This window comes from Sinocyclocheilus rhinocerous, unplaced genomic scaffold, assembly GCF_001515625.1.
Source record: "Sinocyclocheilus rhinocerous isolate Xijiao unplaced genomic scaffold, SAMN03320098_v1.1 scaffold671, whole genome shotgun sequence".
In the NCBI taxonomy this organism is placed as follows: Eukaryota; Metazoa; Chordata; class Actinopteri; order Cypriniformes; family Cyprinidae; genus Sinocyclocheilus; species Sinocyclocheilus rhinocerous.
The window spans coordinates 789048-811093 of NW_015625021.1; the positions used below are offsets into that span (position 1 = coordinate 789048).

Below are 22046 nucleotides of genomic sequence, written 5' to 3' on the forward strand. Positions count from 1 at the left end.
GAATACCGCTCCGGAGCGCTATTCGAGGCTTAGTGTATCCCATCATGCATCATGTTCTGGAAATAAATCGTGAGACTTTTTGCCGAGATCTCGTGAGAGGTCACGGAAACCTTTCCAATGTAGTAAAACAAAGAGTTGCACGTTTTATTGGTGCAAATGAGTAGTGGTGATAATTATTTTGTACAACGTTTTTATCACTTAATTAGAAGCACCACAAAATTAAGTTGTCATCTGTTATAGGGACTACTGAACAGACATTTAGAAGTTGATTTTAAAATGCAAAGTATTGAAAATAAAAATAAAGCCCTGTAAACACTTGCATTTTTGTGTCCCATCAGGTAATGAAAAGTTCGACACACACTTGTGGTCTTCATGCTCAGTTGAACACTTGGGCCAAATACAGGAAATACGTCATAGTCATAGTAGTCAAGTGGGCAAGTGCAAAGACCGCAAGTGTGGGTATTTGGACAAGGCAAATAAGTGTGTTCAGCGTGAGTGCGCAATGGACCGACTTCCTCTCCACACGCCAAGTCAAAAGAAACATGGAGCAATCAGTATTCACAGAGTGGGAAACACGGACTGACGGCGCACAGGGAAAGCTCAGTGAGCGATGTGTCACCTGTGCTTCCTCTTTCCAGACCGGGGCCGTAAGCTGTGACGAGTCCAGCATCCCCGCTCTGTCCCGGTTCTCCCACACGCACCTGGAACGGACTGCCCGGGATGTGCGTCCCGTTGAACTTCACGTCGATGTCGTGGATGCCGTTCTCTCGAGGGATGAAACGAATCGCGTACTTGTCTGGAGAACAGAGTAAATTAACCAGAGAGCCAAAACATAAACATGAGCACAACTATTGACACAAACGACAACATGCCAATCAAGGACTCCGTTCATATGAGAGGTTTATATTTTCTATATTTACTTTTATATATTTAACATTTTCAATATTGAAGTTTATATATTTAATATTTAAGTTTATATATGAAATTTTGCTATATTTACATTTATGTATTTAATATTTGCAATACTGGACATTGTATATATGTTTATATATTCAATATTTTTAATGTTGAAGTTTATGTATTTTTTTTAATCTATTTTCATTAAGTTCATATATTTATTATTTAATGGATTTAATATTTAAGTTTATTCATATAATATTTTAAGTTTGCAAATTCAGTCAATACTGAAGTTTGTAATTTTAATGAAAATGTATATTTAATAAGTATTAAATATTTTCTATATTTAAGTTTCTATATTTTATATTTTTAACACTGAACTTTAATATTTAAGTTTAAATGTTATATTCAATTTAATATTGAAATGTATGTATTTACTATTTAACATTTTCTGCATTTTAAATTTATACATTACATATTTTCAATATTTACATTTATTTATTTAATAGGGACAATGCATGTTAATAGACATTAGTATGAAACACAAAAAGTAAACAAACCAGATTATATCATTGCTAATTAATAAGTTTACTTATATTTAACATGTTGAATTTGATATAATTAATATTGAAGTTTATATATTTGCTATTTATACAAGTTTGTAAATTTTTATATTTTTAGGTTCATACATTATATGTCTATTGTATTGTCTATATTTAAGTTTCTATATTTCATAATTTCTGTATTTAAGATTATATAATTAACATTTTTAATACAGAAGTTTGTAAAGTTAATATTTAAGTTGATATTTAATATATTTTCTATATTTAAATGTATATTTTTTTATATTTAAGTTTGTTGGGTGACAAGATGCTTGTAGTAAATATAATGGGTTTATTATATATATATATATATATATATATATTGAATCTGATTTCACTCTTAATTTAACATATACACCTCTTCTTCCATAACGAGATATTTCTGAGTGAAAAGCATCATTTTATGGAGGTAAACTGGGTTGTGAATGTGGTTTCATGATTCAAAAACACCTATTTTAACATGTAATGAAGTCCTTTCTTTTTGTAGTTATGACAGAAAATGATCTAATGCATCATATCTAGTTGGAACAGTTGTTAAAGAGCTCTGACCTTGCTCTAGCTCAGACACCACACACTCCTCCAGGGCTCCGGACGGACTGTGAACTTTAGCATCCATGTGGCCTTTTGCTCCGTTCAGACGCACTGCAAATGATGCCGGCTGATTCACCTTCAGACCCGACTCCTACATTAGTGAACCCACAGCTTAGAACATCTCACACACCACTGCATTCTGGGAAGGGTTTTCATGTGCGTACAATACCATTCAAAAGTCTGGGGTCGGTAATAAGTCTCTTCTGCTCACCAAGGCGGCATTTATTTGATCAAATATACAGTCAAAATTGCGAAATAGTATTCAAATTTAAAAGAAGTGTTTTCTATGTGAATATACTGTAAAATGTAATTTATTCCTGTGATGCGCGGCTGTATTTTCAGCATCATTTCTCCAGTCTTCAGTGTCACATGATCTTCAGAAATCATTCTGATATGCTGATTTACTGCTCAAGAAACATTTCTGATTATTATCAATGTTGAATACAGTTGTGCTGCTTCATGCTTTGTGGAAAAAAGTGATGCATTTTGTTTTTCAGAATTCTTTGATGAATAGAAAGTTTAAAAGAATAGAATTTACTTGAAATAAAAATCTTTTTTAACATTATAAATGTCTTTACTGTCACTTTTCATCAGTTTAATCCATCCTTGCTGAAGAAAAGTATTACTTTCTTTAAAAATCATTTACTGACCCCAAACGTTTGAACAATATATTTTAAGTATTAACTTTTTTAAAATGATGAATTAATTAGAATTTTAATATGATATATACTGTTATATGGTTTTGAATGTTTTAAAAGTGCACCAAGTGGCATAATACTAAAATAATCATAAAATGCTTATTTGCTCAATAAAAGGAATAAAAAAAAAAAACGAAATATAACGAACATATAAATAAAAACTGAAAAACAAATAAATAAATATATAAAATAAATAAAAATTATGAAAAAAAACAAAAACTTAAATAATAAAAAAATACATATTTAATTGTTCATAATCTCACCTGAACTCACTTAAGATCAGTTAAAGCTGAGAGAGAGACGGCCAACATTTGACAAGAGAGAAGATGAGAACTACAGGGTTTGCTGAACTACAGAGAATGATGGGAAAGGGTTGTTTCTAGCAGTCTCTCTGCTTTAACTGATCCTACCGTGAGCTTCACCAGAGAGGATTCTGTTAAAAGCCTTTAAATGAAACACAAGAGAAACACCAGAACGGCCACACATGTCCGACAGCTATTCAAAGACGACTTCACCAGATAAATCTGCTCCAAAGTTGTTTTTAACACTGATAATAATCAGAAATGTTTCTTGAGCAGTAAATCAGCATATTAGAATGATTTCTGATTACCGTGTGACACTAAAGACTGTAGTAATGATGCTGAAAATTCAGTTTTGACTCACAAAAATAAATTCTATATGAATAAATAGAAAACAGCTATATTAAATTGTAATAATATTTCACAATTTTACCATTTTTACGGTGTTTTGAGTCAAATAAATGCAGCCTGGGTAAGCAGAAGAGGCTTCTTTCAACAAAAGTCTAAGCCACTATTCATATTAATAATGCTGTTTTCCAGTGTAAACGTTGCTAGTTTGAGAGTCGAATAGCTGCGGACACGCGTCTGTGTGTCGGTGTTTCCTCATGTCTCACCTGAAGACTGGTAACAGTGAGTCGCCGAGCGTCGTCGACAGGAGCGTAGACGGGCACCAGGTAAGGGCTGTCGGGAATGTGCTCATCGTTGAACTTTATAGACACTTCATAGTCGCCTGCAAAGAGATTGAAGATCAGTTGCTTGGGTAAACTCAGCTTTTCAAAGGGAGCACAGGACAGAAAGGTTGTGTGTGTTTTTATACCTGGTTCCTGAGCTACATATGAGACGCCACATGATCCGTCCTTCCTCTCCTCGAAGGAGATTTCTGCACGACTGGGGCCTTCAACAGCGATGGACAGACCGCCGGCGCCCGCCTCACGCGTCCACACATTAAACTCAGCTACATGAGCACAACAAGAAACATATACAGTTCAGTCTCACAAAGACAGTCAAAACACATTACATTTGCATAAGCCTTAAAAAACGAAGCCTTTTCAAGATGACATTTGAATATATTTCCAAACCTTTTTCTCCTTTTTAATACAGTTAAATTAAAATATGTAAATAAATTCAAAATTAAATGCCAGTACAACAAATACTACCATAAAAATGCAATTTTATAACATTTTTATAATGTGTAACATTTTATAGAAAGAAACAAAAATCAGGTAAGCAAATAATTCAACATTTCTTTATGTTTAAATGGCATTTAAAGATTTCCAGCATTTTTATGGTTTTCTTTTTGTTTTTTTTTAGTTACCAGTAAATATAGTAAATTCAATGTAAAATTCAATCACAGGAACTACAACATTATGTAGGCATACTAACATAACATATAAAATTGTACAATAATTTTAATTAACAATGTAACCATTTTGATGAGTAAATAGTTGAACATTTCTTTATGAAAATGATTTTTTTGGGGGGGAATTAAACTTTTTTTTTTTTTTTTTACTAAAATGAAAATTAGATTAAAATGTTAAAAAAATTGAATAGATATTTTCCACTAACTAAAATGAAAATTAAATTAATTATAAAATAAAAAGATACTTTCCGCATTTAAGTTCAAATTACTGTACATTAAAATATTAAAATAAATTTAAAATTAAACTAAAATAAGGCAGTATAACACATACTACCAAAAGTATAAAATTGTATAAGGTATAAAGCAAAATTAAAATTTTATCATAACTTAAACATCTCTTTTGTGTTCAATGGAACTAAGTCATTTACATGAATAAATAATTGAATCTTTTTTTAATGAAAATCACTTTTCATTTCACTTTTTCAACCAAAATGAAAATTAAATTGAAATATTAAAACAAAAGGTTTTTTTTGTGTGGCAACGCTAAAATTACTGTACATTAAAACATTCATATAAATGTAAAATAAAATGAAAATAAATTAAAGGCAGTACAAGAAATACTACCATTTTCACACCGTTACACCATATTTTCCACCCTTTTCCCACCTGTTTTTAAAACTAGAATTAAAATTACATTAAAATATCAAAATGAAAATAAATAGCTGGAAGTAAAAAAAAAAAAAGATTAATGAGCGTTCATACCTGGCACACCAGTGTCGGCCTTCTCCAGACCCGGCCCTCCGGCTCGCACCTGGCGGGCTCCTCCTTCACCCAGCGGGCCGACGGTGAACTGGAAGGGGCTTCCCGGCACGTGCTGCCCGCGGTACTGCACGCTCACCGTGTGAACGCCCATCTCGTGAGGTACGAAGCGCACGCAGTAGGTGTGATTTCCCACCGCCACCATCTCAGCTGCTTCCGTGGCTCCCGACGGGCTGCTGACCTGCGCAGAGACGTCCTGGAGGTCGATTCCTGTGGAGAACAGAGAGCAGAAGCTGACAGAAGAGACGGAGGAACGGCTCTCAGCTGCTCTGACTTCTGCTCGTTCTCAAGGCTTTGCAAGCAACATACAGAGACCTGAGCCTTCCTGCACTTGGCTTTTATTATTTACTCAGCTTCATGTTGCTCCAAACCTGTATGACTGACTTTCTACCACACAACACAAAAAGACAAAGCAGCGCGAACATTTGGCTAAACATCTCTTTTCACGTTCAACAGAAGAAGTGTTATTTTATTATCATTGATATCCTATTAGAATTTCAGTTCTGATTTATTTGATTTGATTTAATTTAATTTTTGTTTTCACTTTATTTTTAATTCCAAGTTTTCATAATTTTGTTTTGTTTGTGCATCTTTTAGAAAACAAATAAAAATCACAATGTAATGAGCAAAAAAGATGTTAACATTTTCCTTTTTTTTTTACTTTAACATTACATTAGTATTAAATTTAAATTCTGAATTCGATTTTTTATTTTTTGCTTTCACTATTTTTTTTAAGTTTAAGCAATTTTGTTGTTTTTGTCATTTTTATTAGTTTAAGGAATAAATGGTGCAATGAGCAAAAAAAAGATGACAAAGATATTTTCCGCCCTTTTTACTAGAAATAAAATTACATTTGTAATCAAGAGTATAGAGGAACAAATGCATTTGTTTTAACTTTAATTTTAGTTGAAGTTTTAGTAATTTTTCTCTTCTATTTTATTTTTAAACACATGGTGTAACAAGCAAAAAATCATTACATGTAAGATATTTTCCACCCATTTAACTAGAAATAAAATTACATTAAAATATTTAACATTTAAATTAGATTATCTTTATGTCATTAGTTAAAATAGATTTTATTTTTGTTTTGTTTTAATTTGATTTTTGTTGAAGTTTTAGTAATTGTGTTTTTGTGATTTTTATTAGTCTGTGTAGTTTTTCCTTTTAGCTTTAGTTTATTTTATATTATTTTAGTAATTTAACAAACTAAACAAATATGAGAAATGTTGTTTTTTTTTGCATTTTATTTCAGTTAACACTTATTTCAAGTGGGTTTCAAAAGGGTTTTATGTTTTAGTTGACTATAATAACCTTGCACAGAAGAAATATTCATTTGGGTTTGCAATGGCAAGAGGATAACAATAAATAAATGAATAATTCAACATTTTTATGAAGTTGTAATGAGCAAAAAAAGCAGCTCTGGTTCATGCAAACACAAACACACGAGTATCAAAAGCAAGCGTGTTCTGCCAACCTCGTGGTCCACATGCGGCGTGTTTATAACGCACCCTCCAGCCCTCCGCAGGGCCTTCTGACGGGTGCCGTGCCAATCCTGGTCACCCTCACTCGGCCCACGGTGAAGCGGGTCCACCCTGCGCTGCTCTGGCCTTTGACCCCGAGCCGAATAGAGCAGTGCGAGCGATAGACGCCGCGTGAAAGCAACTCACGAGCCAAAGCCAGAAGAAACCAGGTCACTGATAGTCAGAGACGCAGAAAACAGCAGGAAAAGACAGAAACAAGTGAGGAAAGATACAGGACAGAACAGGCAGTGCATCAGACGAGAAAAACAGTAAAGTGGGAAAAAGATAAGAGTATAGAGGAAGCATGTCTGATATTTTGCCATGTATGCATGTTATTTTCACTCTATGTCTTTCAGTCTCATGAAACACTTTAAGAGTGAGTTTGTGAGCTCAGAGTCGGTCAGATCCAGCAGCGTGTGTGAATGAGCTCATATGGGATGAAGTGATGTCTGTGTGGCCTGTATTACATCACCGCTAACCCTCATTAACCAGGACAGATCTCTCAAATCACACATGGAAGCAGTCTGCATGATCCGGTTTAGTTTTAATTGGCCATCTAAAGGCCTGTTCACACACGCGATGGTGACATGACAAAACGCACATGCTCACTTGCATTCTCTACTGCAAAATATAACGCAGAGTTGTCATTTTCTAAAACTGATGTAATACATATATCTTAAAACATGATAATGATACGGTTTAGAATAAAGTTATTGTAATACAACATATCTATATTCATCTAACTAGAAATATTTGATTGGTTCATTAATTTGCTTGAAAAAAATGTGTGAAAGGCAAAATAATATAATAAAAAAAAATTCAATAAAATCATTTTAAATTAAACAAATGACATTCACATCTATCAAATATCCATCTAAATTTTAATATAGTATCTTATTGGATGAATTTATTATATTCTATTTATTATAAAAAAAAAAAAATACACCTAACCTTCAAGTAGTATTTTATTATTTTAATTTATAAAAAAAATAAATAATAATAATACAATTTATATATTAAATATAAACGAACTATAATTAATAATAAAGTTATTGTAATACAGCATATCTATATTCATCTAACTAGAAATATTTGATTGGTTTATTAATCTGCTTGAAAAAAAATGTGTGAAAGGCAAAATAATATGATAAAAAAAAGTATAGAATAAAATAATTTTAAATTACACAAATGACATTCACATCTATCAAATATCCATCTAAATTTTAATATAGTATCTTATTGGATGAATTTATTATATTCAGTTTATTATAAAAATAAAATAAAATAAAATACACCTAACCTTCAAGTAGTATTTTATTTACATTTATAAAAAAAAAATATATATATACATAAATTAATATAATTCATATATTAAATATAAATTAATTGTAATTAATAATAATATAACATCTTTTTAAACACTGTTTGTGCTTGTTAGAATTACTATTCAAACGAAATGAGGAGAAAACTGCCCTCTCTCACACAAAAAGACATTTCAGACTACGCCAAGACTCGTACTGAAGTGCAGCTTCAGCAAACCTCCTCGAAAGCCAAGCGCCAGTCTTCACACGAGTGAGCATCACGCAGCACGCACCCCTGGTCTGATGGGAAATCACAGCAGAGACTTCAATCCGATCAGCACGGCCTGCATATGTTGCCTTGTTTCACAGAGCCATGTGTTTTTACTCAAGTACGGCGACTCGATGCTGTAACGCAGGACGTGAGCCAGCAAAACAACAGCACCTTCACTTGTTTTGTGCTTTCTGGCTGGCGATCCTGTCAGAGAGTGTGTTAAACAAGCCAATAAACCAAGCCTTTTGACATAAAGTGGATGAAATAGTAAATAATTAACGCCTAATCTACATTGAAACTCCAGTTTAGGATTTGAAGAGGAATCGGAACGAGGACAGACGTCTGTTTGACATCTTCATTGAACCGATATGAGGAAGTTTCATACCTGGGATCTTCAGATTGAGATCACAAACGCTTCCAACACTAGCGACGGAAGCAGCTTTCTGACGGCGAGTGATGCTCTCACGGACACGACCTTCACCCGTCACTTTCACGCTGAACGGACTTCCTGTGAACACAGAGATGCAATACAAGTCACACAACGACAGGAACAAACACTAGACGTCTCTTCTGCTTTCATTTGATCAAAAAATACAGTAAAATTGTGAATATCACTACAATTCAAAATAGCCGTTTTCTATTTGGATGTATTTTAAAATGCAATTTATTGCTGTAATGCAAAGATGAATTTCACTTTACTGCTCAAAAAACATTTCTGATTATTATCAATGTTGAAAACAGTTATGCTGCTTCATATTTTTGTGGAAACCATTCATTCATTCATTCATTAACCTTCACGTAGTATGTTTAATTTATTAAAAATATATATAACTTATTTGTGCTGAAAGTAAATATATATAAAAAATAAAATAGGATTGTTTAATTACAATAAATTAAATTATTTGTGCCAAAGGTAAAATAAAATTACTTTAAAAAATAATTAAATAAATAAAAATGACATTCAAATCTAGTATTAAATAATTTTGGTCTCTTTTGAAGAAAATGATTAATATCATCTTATTAAACACAAATAATACGCTTAATACTCCATTTTCAATTCGTTTTTTTTTGTCTTTTGCCAAATAATCTATAAACAGGTCAAATTCCACCTTATTTGGAGCACATTCTAAATTAAATAGAAGTTTTGAATGATGCTTCATGCACGATCTCTTACCAGGGACGTGCTCTTCTGCAAACCTGATGGACACTATGTAGGTGCCTGGCTCAGTCGGACAATATGAGACGCCACAAGTGCCGTCCTCCATGTCCTCTGTCTGTATGTCCACCTTACTGGGACCCTCGATGGCCAGCGCCAAACCGCCGTAACCTATGAAGACATTAATGCAATTCAGACCAAAGATCAGATGCATCATGCCATCAACATGAACAGAAAACACACCTGAACGCATGAGAAATAAACACAGTCTTGATCCTACAAGACTTATTGTGACAAGTTTAATAGTGTGTGATATATATTAAGGACTAATTGCATAAATATTTGGAGTTCTTTATGTAAGTGGGAGATAATTAGCCGCTGTGGTACCAATTACCAATTTTTTCTCTCTCATTTCCAGCTTCGAGCCACTTTGCACAACCTGTTTGGATTCAATTCTCAGCAATTAAGTGGATTTGAGAGCTTGAGAAAACATCATTAACGGCCAGACGTTTGGCAGACCTGGTTTATTTAGTGTTTATGTAGCTCGGTTAGGCAGGTTAGATGGTTAGGAAGAAACGGTCATTTTTAACATGTAACATGAATATCTTTGTTATAAAGGAAAAAACATGAAGAGAAGCCCCACATTCTGTAATGTGACGCTTATAACCTCAGATGAACCCATTTGTTTTGGAGAAACATTTATATCATCGGCTTTTGGGAAGAAGTTGATATGCGGCTGCTAAAGTTAGGTTGGTTTAACCAAGTGAAAAAAGCCCACTCTCAAAACTATGGTATTTAGCTCTTTAGAGAATCTCAAGGTGGGGTAAAGGACTTAAAGAATGAAGAAATCGCCATATTATTATTATTATTATTATTATTAAAAATAGTAATAGTTCATATTAAATAAATTAAAAACAACAACATTAAATTTTATATTAAATTAAATTAAATATTAGTAAATAAATAAAAGAATCATAATTATGAAAAATAAATAAGATAGTAATTATTATTAAAAACGATTATTTAATAAACAACAAAAATTAAAACATAAAAACGTAAAAAATAACTAACTAAATTTAATTACTTTAGTACTTATTATTATTATTATTAAATACATTTATTAAATAAATAGATCTTAATAGTTATTATTAAACAGAATAGCTATTATTATAAAATTATTAAATAAATAAAACCTAAAATATTAATATATTAATTAAACAACAATATTTATTAAATGAAGACAGTAATAATCATAATAATAGTTACTATCAAATAAGTAAATAAAAACTATTATAAAAATATATTTAAAAAAAATAACACCACCAACATAATAATAGCTATTATGATGATTATTATGATGATATTATTATTAAAATAAAAGAAGTAATGGTGGTTAATATAATTAGATATATAAATAAAAAAGATGATAAGTTGATGATAACAGTTATTAAATAAGAAAAATTAAAAACAAAATAAAATAAAAATAAAAATGTGTTTCTCACCAGCTTCTCTGGTGTCCACCACAAAGTCGGCCATCTCGAAGGTGCATCCCTCCACCAGACCCTGACCGAACACCTTGACTCTGCTGGCGTCTCCGATCTCAGACTGGACCACCATGATGGTGATGGGGCTGTTAGCAACGTGCCGGCCGTTCTTCTTGATGCTCACCAGGTGCTCTCCGACTTCTCTTGGGATGAAGGAAATGCCTGAGGAGACAACGACCAGTCAGGTGCTACCAAAGCGAACTCCCAGCCGGCAGAAAGAATCGGAGCATGTATTGCAGCCCCACCGATGTGATTGTTGGGCTGCCTCTTGAGCAAACAGGGCTCATCGTGGCCAGACGGGGCTTTGATGCTCGCGGTGAGCAGACTGAGATCAGTCTCGTGGATATCCAGAGAGAAATCCGCAGCGGAGCCCAGCTTTACCTGAGACTTCCTCTTATTGTCCTCTGAAGAGACCAAAAACAGATCTTACTACAGAAGTCAAGTAGACTAACTAGATTACTACATACAGAGAAAAACTGTAAGAAGTCTAATGAGAGGTTTCATGTAACTTTACAGTAAAATACGGTTCAATGTACAGTTTTTGGAAGTGTAAAAGAACAATGAAACAACTTTTTTCTTATCAGTTACGTACAATAGGGTTTTTGTTACATCATTTAATGCATTATTTTAGTGTCATTTGTGTTACCATGATAGTATTTTGTATTTGTGCATCTTCTCTATATAAGCATTAAGTAAAGATGAGGATGATAATAAATTACAAAATAAATAATAGCTATTATTATTATTATTATTAATTAAAATGAATAATTATTAAATAAATATATACATAAAAAGATGTTAATTTATCAAATGAAAGAATAATTAATAAATGAAATCGCTATTATTACTATTATTATCATCAATTAAAAACTGTTAGTAAATAATTAATAACAATAGCAATTATTTATAAATTAATATTTATTGCATTATTTTAGTGTCAAGTGTGTTACCATGATGGTGTCTTGTATTTGTGCTTCTACATATTAGTATTAAGGTAATAATAATAATGATGATTATTATTAATATTAATATTAGTATTATTAAACAAATTAAATAACAAAATCTATCAATAATAAATTAGTATTTATTGCATTATTTGTCATGATTGTGTTTTTTATTTGTTCATCTTCTACATGATGAACTTTGATTCATCAGTTGTCTCTTTTTTGGTGGTTGTCAGTATTTTATAGAGGTACAAAACTGATTATAAGTATTTCAGTACATTGGCACATTAACACATTAACTTTTTTCCCCTGTAAATTTAAGTTAAATCTGTAGAATGTAAAATGTTCCTACTGTATTTTTTTACAATCAGGTTCTGGCAACCACATTTGCCTTTTTTACAGTAAATAGATTTTTTTTTGTGGTGTACCTGTGATTCTGGCCGTGAAGGGGCTTCCTGCGATGTGTTTGTCATTATATCTGACGAGTATATTATAATCTCCAGGCAGCGTGGGCAGGTATGAAACCGTACAAGTGCCGTCTTTGTTGTCCACACAGTTGATCTCAGCCTTGGACGGACCTTCAATGGCCAAATCCAGGCCGCCTGACACAAAACACAGCATGTTTTCTCAGCAGAAAGTTTTGAGCTAAATGCTGAAGCAGCGCGAGCGTGGCGTGTTTGTACAGTACACACCGTCAGACGCATCTTCAGTGTAGATGGTGAACATGGCGGTTTTATTGGCGGTGCCATAGACCAGACCTGGGCCGTACGCCGTCACGTTAGGACTGTTAGCGTTGTTCACATAGAACTGCAGAGGACTCTCTGATAAGAAAACAAACAAGCATTCACTACAATGACAGAAAACATACACAACAGAACGGAAACACAAGCAGACGGAGCAGGTGCTGAACACGAGTGTTTAGAGAATGATAAATTATTCAGAGAGGATCTTTTGTCCTGAAATGCATTATATGTTTATACAAAAGCAAATGTGCAAACAACATAACTGCTGTTAACTTAAAGGAAAAAAGGAGATGAGTGAACTTCACAAAGAAATGCCTGGATATTTTTCAACCCAAAATAGAAACAGAATAAACAGAAAAAATAATTAGAAAATTAAAAACAACAACAACAACATATTTTATATAGAAAATAAAAGAGAAATTTGGAAAGTGAAAGTGAAAATAGGCCTGTTACCAGGAAAATACAATGTATTATACTTCTAAAATAATTTAAAACTATTTAAATAATGTCTTTTTTTTTCTTTTTTCATTTTGGGGTGAAATCTTACCTGGAAAGTTTTTGCGTAATTAACTATGAAATCTGGAATAATATTATAATATAATATTAATATATTGTCATTAATTTTAATAACAAAATTTCTTTCATTTAGTGTCTTTGTCTGTTGTTTGTTTAAAGGTTGCAAATATGTATGTTTTATTTGTTACTTATTTGCAGATAAGAAAATCCAATAAAAAAAAAATTACACACACACACATATATATATATATATATATATATAAATAAAAGCTGGACAATAAAATTAATATTGAATTGAAAAAACAAGTTTTAAAAATATAATCACCAACATTTTTGTATAAATGTAATTATTTTAATAATAAAATTATTATTTATTGTGTGTTGTGGGGTTGCTCTTACAGTAGGTTATGAAAAACCAACAAAAAGTTAATTTACAAAAAATAAAAATAAAATCAAACATAGAATAATACAATTAATAATAAATAAAATAAATACAAAAAAATAAAAGAATGCAAAATAAAGAAATAACAAAATATAAAATAAAAGTATTGAAACAAATCATGCAAAACAATACGATTATACCAGCTGATTGTTAATGCTAACAGGATATCCTCATGTAGACTACAGGCACTCCTAACAGAATGACTCAACTCTATAAACACGTTCTTCCTGCCTTATATGGAGAAACAAGCCCATGGGATGAGGCTCGACTCTCACATTCATGTGATATTGACTGAGGTTTCTGATGGCACTGGACCAGCGACGGGAAAACACCAAACTCCAGCCAGAAAACAAGCACCTGCATGAGGATCTGCAGCAACACAAGAGCTCCTCACAGATTCCTCACGGCTGAAGTCACCCATGAAGTCTTTCTCCATGCTGAATAAATCAGTCTGTCCTCAGTCAACCTCAATCTAATGAAAGGTGAAGCCTTCTCAACCTTCACCCGAACGCTCCCATGCAGCTCTGGGACTCAAAACAAATTCTGACAGCACATTCATCACAGACGGCTCGACTCCCTCTCATCACGCTTCCAGGAGCTGCTATTAAAGGGTTAGTTCACAGAAAAATCTAAACCCTGTCATGTACTCATGTCGTTCTGAACCCAGATATGACCTTCTATAATAAGCACAAAATGAGATGTTTCACAGAATGTCCAAGCTCTTTATCGTACAACAAACACTTGCATAATATGGAAAATTGCAGCCAAATCACTTTATGAAACATACTGGTTGAAGGGGAACAAATGATAATTTATGAAATAAATGAAACTAAAAGAAATGAAATTTTATTTTTGTGTGAAATATTTTATAAACCGCAACAAACAAACTTTTGTATAGACAATCAAGTGGAAATTTCTATTTATTTTCTTAAAAAAACAAAAGAGGAAATTAAGCCTTTTATTGGCATTACATTTTTTTTTGCATTGTGTTACCAGAAAGTTATGTTTTTAAAATAATTAAAATATGTATATATATGTGCATTTATGTATGTATATATGTGCATGTATGTATATACATATACGTATATGTATGTGTATGTATGTGTATATATATGTGTGTGTGTGTATAGAAAAGTAAATAGAAATGTATAATTCTTTTCTAAAAAAAAAGAAAAGAAAATTAAACCTTTTTAGGCCTATTAAGATTTTTTGCATAGTGATATACTACCACAAAGTTATATTTAAAATTATTTAAATAATTTAAATTATACTTTTAAAACAACTTAAAAAATTATTTTTTCCCCTTTGACTTTGGGGTGAAATATTATCATTAATAAAATATATATGAAAATTATATTTAGAAGCATTTTTAAGAGTTTCTATTTGATTATTAATATGAATAATAATCATCATCAGTTTTGATGGTGTATTATGAACAGATGGTGTGTGGTCTCTGACCTGGGATGTGCGTCCCGTTGAATTTAATGTGCATTTCGTGGAGGCCAGCCTCTGTGGGCGCGTACTTCACCGTGACCGTCCCGTCTTTGTTGTCGATGATCTCAGGCTGGGCGCTTTTACCTGACGGCATGTGAACCTCACCTGGAAGACAAACATTACCAGTTTAGATTATGGTTATTGAACAAATATCACTGCTGATTTACAGGTCATCACTTCTAATGTGAGTGAATCTCACAAAATGGAAAATATCTGGTATATTTTATGTCCAAAAAAAGGACTGTTAAGACATTTTGGCATTATTTTAAATTACACATTTCTTAATCTTCCATTAAAAAAAATAAAAATAAAATCAGGCTATAAATGTCAATGGAAGTATTGTTGTATGTATGTACAGAATTTTAATAGTAAAATTATTATTATTTATTTTGTGTGTTGTGTTATCATTGTTGGTTATTGTTTATGAAAAAGTACTTCACAAAAAAATAAATAAATAAAATGAAATAAACTACCAGAACTGAAACATTTCTAACAAATTTCGTTACCATGTGAAAAATCTAAATCAAATATATATTATATACATTATATAATATATAAAATGTATATTTATTAGTATTAATACTTTATGCCAGTACTTCTGGTTTGGCCTTTATGATAATAATAATAATAATACAATTATTATTATTTTTATGCGTGTTGTGTTGCTGTCACTGTTGGTTATTATGGTAAATCAATTTAAAAAAATACAAAAAAATAATAAAATAAAATAAAACTACCAGTATCAAAACATTTCCAACAAATATCATTAACATATTGTGAAAAAAGTATACAGCACAAATTATATAAAAATGTACATTTACTACATTTACATTTAGTAATTTTGCCGATGCTTTTATCCAAAGTGACTTACAATTGGGGAATACATACATTCCCCAATAAATACATAATTTACTAGTATTAATACTTCAATGGCAGTATTTATTGTATAGCCTATTATTATGTTAATGAATAAATAAAAGTTGTGAAAATATTTTTGATGATTATTTTGCATTACAGGAATGAGAATTTTGAGAAAGTGGGCTTAGTTTACAAGAAAGTAATTTCATAACGCCAAAAAAAAAAATATATGAATGATCTTGCATTTTCTGTTTTTCCTCTTTTTAATATTGGGGTAAAATATATATTTTTTTACAGATCTGCAGTTGATTGCACAAAACCTCTAAGAAAACCCTTTAATTTGTCTCAAATTGAACTCACAAGCAGCAGAATAAGAGTTCTGTTAACTTTAAGAGGTTCTGTGCAACGGCTCCAGGAGTCTTCTGCAGTCTCTCACCTGTGATTTCCCCCTTCCTAAAGGTGAAGGGAATCACCATATCGAAAGGCTTGTATCCCGTCCCGTTCACGCTGTTGGCAGGAACATACGCGCCATCTGTAACCTGTGAGGCAGAAATCTGAGTAAATGAGAGCGGACGCTACAAACGCATCCATTACAGCGGCCTGTCAAACATTTCCACGTTTAGTCAGTCTGTGCGATCCATTCTGAAAGCCAGAGCGCTGTGGACGAGAAAAGACATTAACAGCTCAGTGAATCAGCCACAGCAGAAGACAAACGTGTGTTAGACACCAAACGCTGGAAGACAGAGATCGGCCCCCAGCACACCTGACAAAGCAAAGAGAGAAGAAAAATCCCCATAACCACGGTAAACATCTGAGAAGTGAGGAAAAGTGATAGTGTGCATAGAAGGAAACATGTTGAGACATCTAATACAGGAAGATGCATTACTGAGAAATCACACTTTCTGTTTTTCCCCATTTCCCCAGGAGGTATGAGGTAACCGCTATGACCAGACTTACAACTGCGTGTAAAGATTATTAATATATCACTACCCAACAAAACATAGCAAGTTGACTAACTAGACAGCACTTTAGGGAACAATAAGAGCGAAATTATGCTCTCCAATATGCTTCATTTCAAGAGTTCTACACATCCCAGATTATAAATACATTATTAAATAGTGACAAAAAAACCCTCTACCAAAAATAGCTAATTCTAATTCAAATATACGGTTTTACATAATTTTTGGGGTCAGTAAGACTTTTTAATGCAGAAGAAGCCTCTTCTGCTCACCAAGGCTGCATTTACTTGATCATAAATACAGTAAAATTTGTGAAATATTATTACTATAATTTAAAACAGTTGTTTTATATTGGTTTTCTAATTTACTAATATGATGATTATTATTATTATGGTTTTTGTGATAAAACTTATTTACCAATAACTAATTCTGGGTCAAACAAAAAGTTTGGTAAGGTTGGTAAGAATTTTTAATGTTTTTAAAAGAAGTCTCTTCTGCTCACCAAGGCTACATTTATTTGAACAAATATACAGTAAAAAAAATGAAATATTAAAATTTAAAATGACTGCTTACTATTTGAAAATATATTTAAAAAGTAATATTTCTGTGATTAAAGCTGAATTTTCAGCATCGTTACTCCAGTCTTCAGTGTCACATGATCCTTCAGAAATCATTCTTCATATGCTGCTTTGTAAACATTTATTATCAATGAAAACGGTGATGCATTTTATTTTTCAGGATTCTGTGGTGAATAGAAAGTTTAAAAGAAGAACAGCATTTATATTAAATAGAAACATTTTGCAACATCATAAATGTCTTTACGGTCACTTTTGCTTAATTGAATGCATCCATGCTGAATAAAATTGTTAATTCCTTCCATTTCTTTGAACAGTATTGTGTGTTTTTAAAGCTAAGAGTATTAAGTGTTTCACAGATCTGCTTTGTGGTTTTGGAAATTACATCTATTAAACTTTATGAATAAAACTACATCAGGGCAGCAGAGAAGCGCATAATAGGTTAATGTCTTAATAATGACCAACTTAAATCTGGTGTCCGCTCCAAACAAAACTAGATCAGTCTAAACACTCAGCCATCGAGTTTCCCTCTGCTTCGGTCATCAGTGAGAAAACCAGAGCGTGTTCAAGACTAATCAACCAGAGAGGGAGGAAAAGTAACAATTCCAACCATTTCCTGCAAAAAACAAGGCTTGAGTGGTCAAAAATGCAGAGGAACTGAACAGAAACCCCATTAAATGAATGATAGGAGGTCAAGAACAGAGACAAACATCAGGACAGAGAGGTGACCGGCTGGAAGCTGGAGCTCAGAGCGAAGGCTGAAAGAGAGCGAAGGGTGACGGGTGAGACGTGTGTCTTTGTACCCAGGGCTGGAAGCCGACGCCTGGTGCCGCCTTTTGCTGTTGGACTGACTGCTGCTGCATCATGGGAACTTCATCTGTTGCCTGGGAAATGATATGTATGGACATGAACCTTCAGATGCATGAGGAACACAAAGAAACAGAGTCAAACGCACACAGCAAATTCGTTGTTGTTGCTGCGGCGGTAACAAAACTCCATGCGTTACTGTGCTAACAGGTAGATACTGAAGCTACAAATGTGTACAGTATAAGTCACAGTTTACATAAACGTCCGCTTGCAGAAACGCTGAGAATGATTTGAAGAAAAATCTAATTGCAATGTTTCTGTTAAAAATTCTGATTGAAATTAAAAAACAAAAAAGTAAAAAAAAATTTACAAAAAAAATAATTTCAGTAAAAAACATTTTTTTTTTAAGTTTTATTTTTCTTTTTTTTACTTTCTGTAAAATATATTACACTTGCATTATTTTATTCCAGTAACAGTTTCATTTATAATTATTATAACCTATAATAATGCTAATATTTAATCATCAATATTTTCATATATTGATATATAATATTGACATATAATGCAAACATTTAATGTGCAGCAACTGAAAATGAAAAAAAAAAAAAAATGCAGCTATAAACATCAAATATATAAATATTTACATTTTAACCTTATACTGTAAAATTGCTGTTTTTCTTAAATACTTGTTTTTTATTTTACAGTAAAATATATTGCACTAGTACTATTTTGTTTCAAAGTTTAATTTACTAATATTTATTCTTCTTATTATTTGATAAAACAACTTTTATTTACCATTATTATTATTATTATTAAAACTATTAAACAAAATAAAGAATATTACTATTGAATAATATTTTACTGTAAAATAAAATAAAGCATTAAAAAAATATAAATTTCACAGTAAACCTTTACCATATAAATTCTAATACTTGATAGCTGCCTTAAACAGCGCATGTATTTAATTAAATCGCAGCTTTATCACTCTTTTGATTTATCGTTCAGCTCTCTGAGAATACATTATGTTTTTAATTGTGTTATGAATTCCGCTTTGAGACAATCCGGAACACAAAGATGCATGAAATGGAGCGTTTGCGTGCATGTTTCAGGCCTGAATCAAAACCTTCCCGTAACGTCAGGAGATATGAAAGCATTAATAAAACGAGTGCGATCATTTGTCTTGATAATGCAAAGAAACTACATCTTAATACAGGAAGAGCCCATACGAGCAGAAACAATGAACTCCAGATGAGGATGTGATGACACACAGCGCTGAACCGTGTCTATTCAGTATGCTTCCTCTTAAGAGCGTTTTCGTCTCACCATGACTTTGAAGGGGCTCCTGGGGATGTTCTCCCCTCCAAAGCGCACGTAAATCACGTACGTCCCGGGTTTAGGAGCCGTGTAGAAGATGTCGAAGGTGCCGTCCTTGTTCTCGATGACTTCAGCTTCCACCTCGGTGCCGTCTGGAGTCACTACGACGCAGGAGACCTTCCCCTTCCCCGCTTCTTTAGTGTTCACCACAAACCCGACCTCCTCTCCAATGCCGATGGTCGGCCCGATGCCAGGTCCTGAGGACACACACCCCATGATCATGTGTGAGTGATTGCATCGGTGAAGCATTGTTTCCTCTTGGTGTGTTTTCAATTTATAAATTTGAGATTGTTGAGATTTAAAAGCATTTAACAGATTTTAGGGTCAGTTGTTATTGTGGCAGAACATGTTTTGAATATACGTTTTTTTTTATCCCACTTATCCGTTTCAGATTGGTCAAGTTGGTCTAGATTCATAAAGGTAAATAGTTATTAGTAATATTCACCACAAATTAGTATTTCAAGGCTTGTTGATGACTCAGGCATCAGTGCAGTAGCAAGATACTTTATATTACATCAAACACTAGCAGCTCATTGTGGGAAGAGGATGGAAAATGGAAAATTTTAAATGTAATCTGTTTTCAAACTAAATTGCATTACCAAAAATAAAATCCAAACCACATACAAATGTGGTTTGAACAAAACAAAACAAAACAAATTATGTATTTTCCCATAGTTATTCAGGCTACAAACAATTAAAATAAATATTTAAATAAAAGACTTAAAAATTACAAATCAAAATATAAAAAAAAATTAATTTATATTTCTAAATGCATTTACAATTTTTTTTTGTTGAAAATTTTAATAAAATATATAATTCTAATATAATAGAATAAAAATGTAACAATAAATATAACTACTATATAAATTATAACCTTTATATATTATATAAATAATATCATATACATATATATTCATGTCTGATATATCATATAGCTGAATAAATAAGCTTTCCATTGATGTATGGTTTGTTATGAAAGGACAATATTTGGCCGAGATACAACTATTTAAAAATCTGTGTGCAAAAAAATAAAAATTTTGAGAAAATCGCATTTTAAATTGTCCAAATGAAGTTCTTAGCAATGCATATTACTCATCAAAAATTAAGTTTTAATATATTTACGGTAGGAAATTTACGAAATATCTTCATGGAACATGATCTTTACTTAATATCCTAATGATTTTTGGCATAAAAGAAAAATCCATAATTTTGACACATACAATGCATTGTTGGCTATTGCTACAAATACACCCCAGTGACTTATGACTAGTTTTGTGCTCCAGGGTCACATATAAACATTTTAATATTATACATTTAGATTTTAACATCAAAACATTAATATATTATATACAATACATATTTTAATTACATATATAAAAATATAGCATACATAAATTTGTTAATTATGAAAATAATAAATATGAAATATTCCGTTAAAATAAATACATAAATATAAAGAAATATAATATAAATATAATATTTAAAAAATGTAATAATATTATTAAAAAAAAAAAAATTAAATATAAAATAATTTGATTAAAAAAATATTATAATATAAAAATACATCCAAAACAAGGCCTACGAATCCCCAGATGAGTGCAGACGTACCGGTGACTGTACACTTGCTGGCGTCTCCTGTAGCGCTCGCTCTCACTCTATATGGAGAAGTGGGGATCTCGTCTCCACCGTACTTGATCACAATAGTGTAACGGCCCACCTTATCCGGCACATAAGACACTTTGTAGGTTCCGTCGCGGTTGTCCTGAATGTTGGCTTTCTTGGGTTTACCATCCAGATCCTGAAACACATGAGAAACAGCATGAAACGACTGCAGGACCTTCAGCCTCCTGAAACAGAGAAACAGTTTGAAACACTGTGAATGACACCGAGAGGAGCTTCATCAATGAGAAGCAGGCCTGAGGAGGAAGAGCTTCAGTTTGCCCCTGGACTTCCTGCTGCTGTTTGGCTTTCATCAGAAGATCATTTATCTCACTGCTGGCCGCTTCGGTCTCGCTGAATGCATTCAGAGTCAGAAAAATCTAATCTAATACTGGATCACCGGAGCAGTTACTTCTCAAAAGATAAAATAACATGCTGCATCCAAGAGAAAGATGTATGAAAGATGAATGTCACAATATGCTATTATGTGATACTTGCAGATCCTCATTCATCTTTTCCACTGCAAGTCAAAAACTGAATCCAAATGTGATTTTCAGCCTGCTGGCTGACTGAAAACTTTCTACTTCAAATCTACTTCAAATAAATATATATATATA

The 22046-nt window shown here is 32.3% G+C and overlaps 1 protein-coding gene across 5 annotated transcripts in view; it reads right to left on the bottom strand.

The window, feature by feature from the left end:
• Nucleotides 1–22046, bottom strand: part of LOC107747421 (filamin B a) — a 103172-nt gene that overhangs the window by 4964 nt on the left and 76162 nt on the right. For 3 of the 5 annotated variants that reach the window (XM_016561919.1, XM_016561909.1, XM_016561935.1), the window contains exons 28-43: nucleotides 21379–21568; nucleotides 19720–19967; nucleotides 18393–18473; nucleotides 16492–16594; nucleotides 15162–15302; nucleotides 12695–12823; nucleotides 12431–12604; nucleotides 11304–11462; nucleotides 11017–11220; nucleotides 9533–9685; nucleotides 8744–8866; nucleotides 5210–5476; nucleotides 3905–4042; nucleotides 3702–3817; nucleotides 2049–2181; nucleotides 620–796 (exon numbers count right to left, since the gene is read on the bottom strand). In XM_016561919.1, coding sequence (XP_016417405.1) covers nucleotides 620–796; nucleotides 2049–2181; nucleotides 3702–3817; nucleotides 3905–4042; nucleotides 5210–5476; nucleotides 8744–8866; nucleotides 9533–9685; nucleotides 11017–11220; nucleotides 11304–11462; nucleotides 12431–12604; nucleotides 12695–12823; nucleotides 15162–15302; nucleotides 16492–16594; nucleotides 18393–18473; nucleotides 19720–19967; nucleotides 21379–21568 — 2536 coding nt within the window. The remainder of the gene's footprint in view (nucleotides 1–619; nucleotides 797–2048; nucleotides 2182–3701; nucleotides 3818–3904; nucleotides 4043–5209; nucleotides 5477–8743; nucleotides 8867–9532; nucleotides 9686–11016; nucleotides 11221–11303; nucleotides 11463–12430; nucleotides 12605–12694; nucleotides 12824–15161; nucleotides 15303–16491; nucleotides 16595–18392; nucleotides 18474–19719; nucleotides 19968–21378; nucleotides 21569–22046) is intronic. The other 2 variants (XM_016561928.1, XM_016561943.1) reach the window with 1 other exon arrangement.